General features: G+C 33.6%; 1 protein-coding gene across 1 annotated transcript; it reads right to left on the bottom strand.

Moving 5' to 3' along the window:
• Positions 1 to 1218: 1218 nt before the first annotated feature.
• LOTGIDRAFT_239412 (hypothetical protein) lies at positions 1219 to 5765 on the bottom strand (the record flags this gene model as incomplete). The annotated part of the gene is made up of 12 exons (XM_009055435.1): positions 1219 to 1675; positions 1981 to 2166; positions 2539 to 2627; positions 2676 to 2846; positions 2977 to 3017; positions 3057 to 3137; positions 3752 to 3871; positions 4035 to 4131; positions 4446 to 4531; positions 4802 to 4942; positions 5227 to 5328; positions 5576 to 5765. The coding sequence occupies 12 exons, from the start codon at positions 5763 to 5765 to the stop codon at positions 1438 to 1440; spliced, it is 1542 nt and encodes a 513-aa protein (XP_009053683.1). The 3' UTR covers positions 1219 to 1437.
• Positions 5766 to 8843: the final 3078 nt, after the last annotated feature.

The following is an 8843-nucleotide window of genomic DNA, read 5'->3' as shown; positions in this document are numbered from 1 at the left end:
TTTCAAAATACATAAACTCGATTACATCTATATACAAAAAATCACTTTTTTAAAAATATATCATTGCTGTTATAAATTAATACTATAAATGTGAAATTTCAATTTATAAAAATCTATTTTTTTTTTTCAGATTATGTGATGCATTTAACAGCATAAAGAAGTCAATCCTAGAGGATAAAAACATCACAATTTGATATATATATATACGATATATATGTGATATACATTTTTGCCTTAAGATCGTGTTTCCAAGAGAATAATTTGCATGAAAATATGTATCAAATATATGTATTTTGGGTGCACAAAAAATCTGATATAAAAAAAAATTAAGCAAAAGATAACATTTAAAAACTAAACAGAGCAGTTATGTAACTTATATATATTATCTGAGTGATTTGTTTAGCACAGGAAAACTATGGTGGCTCATTTAGGAAGCGAACTATGGAGACTCATTTTTTTGAGACACAAAAGAAATAATATTTCAGAAATTTTATTTTATGGAATTCATTCAATCATAAAGTACAATACTTAAACAAATATTTAGGATCTCAAATTGCTGTCCTATAATTTCTGTTGAAAAAAATGCAAATTTGACAAAAGTACAGACGCAGTGAGCAACTTAAAGTCCTATAATTTTTGTTGAAAAAGTTGATGAAAATACCAAGGCAATAAGCAACTTTAAAGCTTGACAAATGTCCTAAATTAGCTACCATAGAAGCAATATCTGTTCTGTATGTACAATTATCATCATAAAGGAAAAAGTATAAAAATAATTTATTTGAGGCACACATGGTTTTTCGAGGTTCTTTTTAGGGTTTTAGTCTCATCCTATCCTTTCTTGCCTTTGACCTTCTAACAGGGACTTCATTTCTAGCTACTTTTATAATTGGCATATAATGATGATTTGAATCATGGTTGTAATAAAAATAAGCCAAAATATAATACAATAGGGTGCTCTGCTTCGAATCTCAATTTTTAGAATCAACAAATATTACATACAAACCATCTATGTCAGGTCGGAAAAGAAAAAAAAGGGAAAATATTCAAACAAATCTTTCAGCTTAGAAATAACATCTTTTCATTCATTCATTCCTTTAGGATTCATTCATTCATTCATTCATTTAGGATTCATCCATCTATCACTGAATATCTTTTATCAATTTAAGCACTTTGATTGTCCAGCATAATTATGGTGCACTGGAAACCAAGACTGGACCTAAGTTGACCCCTAACTTTATAAATGAGCTCTTCCAATCCGCCAAATATATTTCAATATAGATAGAAAGTATGTGCGTGTGGAAGAGCTCATTCTTATGTTGAGGGGTATCAGGTATATGACTGGCACACTGTACCCAGCCTTGCTGGAAACAAGCTGTGGAACACAATAGCATAATGGCATTTTGGAATAGGAACATTAAATTCATTAGTTTATCACTATTATATTGTTTCTCGTAACCCAGCAAAAATGGCCGCACTGAGTCCACCAGACACTGGTAACGTTACCAGCCAAGCGATGATAATGTTCCGGAATAAAGACCAATCTACGTTTTCATTAGAACGTGCTCGGCCTACAAACACTATGGACCCTACTTTACAGTGAGTGGTAGAGATGGGAATTCCTATATTAGAGGCTATTAATACTGTTAAGGCTGAACCAATCTCGATTGAAAAACCACTGGAAAAAAAAATTAAGAAATAGGATGCAAGAATGGTGGATTTCTAACGGCTAGTGCCCAGGCATGCTTAGTCTTTATCATGTAGGACCTCTGTTCATTGTCTTATCTGAACAACTAGACGTAGTGTCACTAGTGGTAGATGAAGAAGGGCCACAGAATTGTCTTTCCCTATACAAAATGATAACAAAGTGGGGGGCTAAAGCAAGGCCAGTTTAAGATGGTGTCAATGTTCCAAATGGGAAGTTACAAAGATGTCTGTACCTCCTTCATCCAAACTTGCCAAATAAAAAAATTGATTTCTTACCTAGAAGGTGTAATCTTGGATAAATCTTCACCCATGGTTTTCATGACTCTACGACCCCATACACAAAGTCCTAAAGAAATACCAACACCTCCATATAAGAGGATCCAGACTGGAGTTGGGGCTTTCTGCATCACAGATCCTTCATTGGATATCATCCATAAGGCAACTACTGGACCGATGGCATTACTGGAAAATAATATAAACAAAATAGTAATCCTTACTTTGTGAATTTCATTTGCTTGTAACTTTTTAAAAAATTGGTCTGATTTTCTTAATTTGTTCACCATAAACATTCATTCTAACTTTCCCCACACAAAAATAAAATGAAACAAAAACACAAGTACTGAAGATCTGGCCACGTATTCTAAGAGATTTTAGCGCTAGGATGTCCTAGAATCAATGTTAGAAGTTAAGAACCTAGAACATCCTAGCTCTAAGATCGTTTCCAGAATACGCTGCCAGAACAGCAAGCAAAACCTGAAAGTCCAATTGAACAGTTTGGCAATACATTGGTAGCAGCTAATGAACTAGCTCTGAAGTAAGAAGTCTGTTACTAACCTAACATCATTTCCACCATGAGCAAAAGAACCAAAAACAGCAGTTAAAATTTGCAGGAATGAGAAGAGACGGGCTGCTTCAGGCTTGTCCTCGATGGTAGCTCGACCTTTGGTCAGGCTCTCACACGAGATGGAAACCTCTTGAGTTTTTTCGTCCAAGTCCTTGGATTTCAGAGGAGTTTCGGCATCTGCTGTGACCTCTTCATCTATTTTTGGGGCTTCGTCTTTGGATATCGATCTAAGGACTTTTTTAAAGGGATTATAAATTTTACTATTTTTAACTATTGGTGAATTATCTTCTGGTAATTTCTAAAAAAAAGGAAAGAAATTTAATAAATTATTTTTTGGAATTATAACTGTTGATGAATTTTCTATTTTCAACTGATATTTCACATATTTTTTTTATTTTTGCACAAAAGGAATGGAAGATATGACTTACTTGATTATTTTGATTGCCATTATCATCTTGATGTAGTAAACCTATAATAAATTATGAGAAAAATTGCATATACAGTGTACTCCGACATTCTGAGTAATCCAACTTCTTTTTTTGGTCCTGATTGACTTCATTCTTACGACAGTTTAAAAACTCTGAGTACTCTGACATACTGTATATTACGAATTACAACACTAATCAGTGATCCTAACACTCAGAAAAATCTGTATAATCCTACATCTAATCATCTTAATAACTTACCGCCAGTTTAAATAACACAATAAATGATATTTACAAATTTCTGTTTATAGTTTTCTCTCAATAAAAATAAGTATAATACCTTTTTCAAGATCTCCATCCACTTCCCCTGAAGTTGTACCATTTTCTATCGGAGGTAGTTTTTTATTTGCTTCTTCTTTAGCAATAGAAGCTGAAAATTACAAAATTATTTTTCAATACAAAAGAATTTGACTGAACACAATTAGAACAAGAATTTCTTCAGATCAAGGATGGGAAGTGTTATGTTTGCAGAAAAATACAAAACAAATCATTAAGGTCAGGCATGTATTCTTGAAACGATCTTAGCGCTAGGATATCCTAGAAACAGTGTTAGAGGTTAAGATCTTAGGACATCCTAGCACTAAGATCGTTTGGAGAATACGTGATCTTTATCTTTACAATATTGCCCACTAATAAAAACTTGATAGCCAATTAACAGGAATATTTTGGAAGAGCATCAAGATTACAAGATTAGCGACAAAAAAAGTTATCTCCTTACCTAGGATTCTCTTGCGCTGCCATGGGACCACTACAAATTTGACTACAACAGCTATTATTATACCTAGCCCCAGTGATAATATAAACACACCATACAGAGGGATCTTATCAAAATGTAACACTGGAAAAAAAGAAAAATAAGAATTAAGCAATTCTTTAAAGATAAGATGATTCTTAGGAAGTACAAATAATATCACTGCATTCCATGAAACAAGAAAGGTGACTATTGCAGTCAAGGTATAAGATGGTGTGTGGTAATATTGCTCAATAATAAATGTACTTACTTCGTGATCCATCATAGAAAACTGAGAAAGAGTTAATAACTACAGTCACACCATAAAATATTGGTAACAAACGAAGCCCAGGTTCTAATGGTTTCTCCTAGAAGGATAACGATATTCTGTCAGTGGAGTACTGTGGGTCATTGAGGCATTCTGTCAGTGGAGTATTGTGGGTCATTGAGGCATCATTCTAGATGCTTATAATAAATTCATAACTACCTGAACTACTGGGCTATACTATATCTGCCATTTAAAGCTATCTTGTTCCTTCAGGAATATAATCAATAATGATTTGCACAGCCTGTGATCATGTAGGTCAGGCAAATAATTTTTTCATTCTCCTACTCAACACAGACACTTATTTGTATTTAAAGCCATCATGTAAAAATATAAAAATATTTTTCAAAACTTTACCTTGCTTAGAACAAGTCTTCTTAACAAAATAAACAATAACATGGACACAAGGCCCGATAACAAAGGGGAGATAAACCATGATCCAACTGAAAATAAGACCACAATGAATCATATTTTAAAAATTTGTGTGGCTCTGAATATGCTTGGTAAGGGCAAAAAAATAACCCACTCTCGTGATCTTTTACAGACCCTCAGAAAGTAACTAAATGGCTTGACAATTTAACAGCTCCTAGTTTCAAAACACAATCATAAAAACTAAGCCAAGAGTTCACTGAAGTTCTTCAAAATGTAACAAAAAAGGTGCGCATTATACTTGCAATTATACAGTATGTGAACAGTATGTGAAGAGTACTTACTGATCATCCCCAGCTTGACCCAACCAATGCCTTTAGCACCTTGAGCTACCAGACTGAAACCTAGAGTAGCTCCTACAATGGAATGGGTTGCTGAGACTGGCAGACGGATAGCTGTAGCTGTTAACAACCAGACACAAGTTCCTGCAATAATAATGGAAAATTTTCACTAAAAATAAAAATATTCCTTTTTTAACTGGCAGTGTTTTCCCATCTTCATAATGTCCAGCTATTATTTCATTAGGTTCTTTACTTGTATCATGGAACTTTGTCAATGCACAGATTTGGTTGGTTCTTTGCATTCAGTGATATAGCTAATGATCTCAAGGTATTTAGACACAGTTTGTAATAGTTTGACATTGTAAAGATGTGTTTTCCCTTACAGTCCTAGCAACAGAGCTCAAATACCATAATTTTGGATAGCTTACCTCCAAGTGCAGCCACATTTCCCATAATAAGGGAAGATTCGCTACCATTGTAAGGAGAAACATCTATGATTCCCTTCCGTATTGTATCTGACACTCTGGACCCTGAAAAACAACCAATCATATATCAGAAAATGCAAGAAATGACAGGAAACCAATGGGCCAGAAATAGTGTCGAATTCGTGCGTAACAAGGTTGGCTGTGAGCAAATAATCCTACCTCTCGAAATGGGATTGGCTAATTTGAATATGGTTGCCAAGATGCATGCATGCTTTGCACTCAGGAAGACACTTCATTGGCAAGATGGCAGACAAGAGCAACAACAAAAAAATTACCATAAAAAATAGAATACCTATTAATATTGCTCCAGCTATTTCAAATATGGTTGCTAAGATACATGCTTGACGCAGGCTCAGGACCTTAGCTCCGACACTGGTACCAAATGAATTAGCCACATCATTGGCACCAATACCAAACGCCAGCACGAAGGCGATGATAAATCCAACAATGACCGGCCATAACCATTCTTCTGGTATTGACATTCTACTTGGATTTCTCTTAACTTACTGCTGGAATCTGCAATTAGAGTGTTCTTTTTACTATTTCAGTCTAGCTTTAATATTTCACTAAAACTTTTTTTTTAAAGCCATTCTAGCTCTAATTTCAAAATGAAGTTTAGCTTTTGATAATTTCAGTCTAGCTTTAATATATATTATGAGATCTTTTATTTTTATACAGCCATTTTAGCTGTAATATCAAACAGAAGTAGTGCCTTTCAACATCACTAACTTGACAATTGAATAAAATCACCCTTTTTAAAGAAAACTACATGATCAGGTCATTACAATTTCAGTGAAATTTGACCAAATCACAAGTGAAGCTGTTGGCTAGATCAATAGTAGAGTAGTATACAGTAAGCTATGAAACACGAGTGATGCATGTACATCAATAATATTTGTATTTATCTACTTTGCTTTATAGGAATTTTATATTTTACAGAATTTTCACTATCCAGCAATTTATCTCTCAAACAAATTCAATATTGTTATAACTTGATATCTAAATAGAAAAGTCTACATGTATTGACTGTTTTTTATTCATGGCAGAATTATTTTTAGTTTCAAAGACCTGACTGCAAAGTACTTTCAATTAAATACAGCCAAGAGCAAACTCTTCCTTAAGACCAAGTCATATGGAGCCCCAATTAGACATGACTGCTAAAACCAAGAGCCCTCTTGAAGATCAAGTCATTTGGAGTTCAATTTAGACTTGACTGCTAAAACTAAGAGCCCTTCTTCAGACTAAATAATTTGGAGCTTCAATTCAACAACACTTTGAAATAGAGGAAAATTAAAGTTCTTCTTGAAGACCAAGTAATTAAGAGACATAGTCAGGGCCAATATCAATAAGTAATATAATATAAACAAATCTTTTAAAATACCTTGAAAATAAATCCAAAACGAAATCAGACCTCCTAGTGACTTGGTAATCCTAAGGGTAGTTGTCAAGAACTGATAAGTCTGATCAAAAGAATCTAGATCTCCCAGTGACTCATTATATAAAGTCTTATGTAACTGACAAAACTTTTACAAGTGCAATCACAAAACACAAGTGACCACCACAAGTGACTGGTAATGCAGATCAAAGATAACATAATTAATACCAACCCTGCCTACACGATTGTTTACAGTTCAAATAATTTTGTTTGTTTACCATTTGTGCTGATAAAAAAATTAAGGTCTGTCACAAACAATGGCCCAATTATACCAAAACATTAGTGACACAGTCCTACAACATGTGTGTTCGCGATTAAAACAAAAAGATTATTGAATGCCTGTGTTTTGAGAAAAGAACGTACTTAAGATATCAGTAATGATAGAAGACCTTCATTCCTGTACATTTATATAACATGCTATCACAAGTGTTCCCACTTCAAAATACCAATTGAAATAACAATTTTCTTCAAAAAAAAGCCAAAAAATTATCTGACGAAAATTGTGCAGTAGCAAATCAAAATTTTAAAACTAATTTTCCTTGTTAAAATGGTGGACTACTTTCTAGCGTCACTTATATTTCCAGACGACCCAGCTGTAAATGCGTAAGGATAATCTAGGAAAGATCAATGCCAAGAGGTTTGACCAAGGATCAGCTGGTAGAATGGATCCTTAACTGTCAACCTAAGTTGTTACCATTGTATGGATGTTTTAACTAAGGATTAGCTGGTAGAAAGACCAATGCCAAGAGGTTTGGCCAAGGATCAGCTGGTAGAAAGGATCCTTAACTGTCAACCTAAGTTGTTATCATTGTATGGATGTTTTAACTAAGGATTAGCTGGTAGAAAGACCAATGCCAAGAGGTTTGGCCAAGGATCAGCTGGTAGAAAGGATCCTCAAGAACCTAAGATGTTATCCTTGTTCAATATACTTGTTTGTTTCGTTCTATCTTTGAATTGTGTCATGTATTAAATATGAGAATAATTAGTTGAATGTCTCGCTTTAAAAGCAAATCTATTACCATTTGTTTTCTAGAATTTCAATCATAAAGGCCAGAGGTAGACAACATATGGACGTATAAACTTTCTGGCATTGATTATCTTGGAATTAATTTACTTCATGTACCGATTAGTCTATTTATAAGCCATCAATAATTCACAAGAATACACTGGCTATTTCAGTCTTATTAAAATGGTGATGGTGTTGAATGAATGAATGAATGAATGAATGAATGAATGAATGAATGAATGAGTTAAAGAATGAATGAATGAATGACAAATCTTCTGACAGTTGATGCATCTGACCATCTATCAGACAAGACTGGCAAATACAGCAAAATTAAAGGCCCTGGGAACATAGAAGACATCACAGGGAATACTAGCAGACATTATAGGGGAATATCTAGAAATCTCTGTTGATTGCTTTGAAAAGCAGTGTTCTATAAATTTTGTAATATCCATACAAATCAAGAGAGCTGAATTTCAGCATGCCAGCAACATCTAATTCTTAATCAAATTATACTTTGTATCAAGTACTTGATAGAGGTGTCAAAACACACTGGAGATGACAAGTCCATTAACAGATCTAAAGCTGTTTCACTTGCTGTTTATTTTTAATTAAGTATCGAGGGAGACATGTCATAATACCCTATCATTGTAAACACTCCAAAATCCTTGAACCTTGATCTTAAATTGACAATTTACAAAGACTACTGACAGACAGTTTGGTTTAAGGGATTGAAATGAAGAGCACCTTTACAAAGAGTATTGAACTAGCTCTCCTAGAAATATAAGACTTCAGCCAAAACAAAAGTTGAACTAGTTTCCAAGACAAGCCTATCCTATAAATATTCCTTCACTGGTTTATCAAAATATACAAGATGGGTCATAGCTACTATATATATATATACACTAGTAACATGTATTAGTCAACAATAGTAGTACATAGGTTTACATAGTGGTAATATAATATAATATACTATACATAACAATACACAAATAAACTGATATACCACTAGTGTAATGCATGTAATTTTTAAAACCATCTAGAACTATTGTCTATCTAACACATTCAAAACTGTTTGTATTCTATTGTGTATCAGTTACCGACCGTAAACCTTCAAAAAAT

Source organism: Lottia gigantea (genome assembly GCF_000327385.1).
Source record: "Lottia gigantea unplaced genomic scaffold LOTGIsca_240, whole genome shotgun sequence".
NCBI classification, from domain to species: Eukaryota; Metazoa; Mollusca; class Gastropoda; family Lottiidae; genus Lottia; species Lottia gigantea.
Note: the sequence above shows the minus strand (reverse complement) of the source record. Positions and strands in the feature narration are given on the sequence as shown.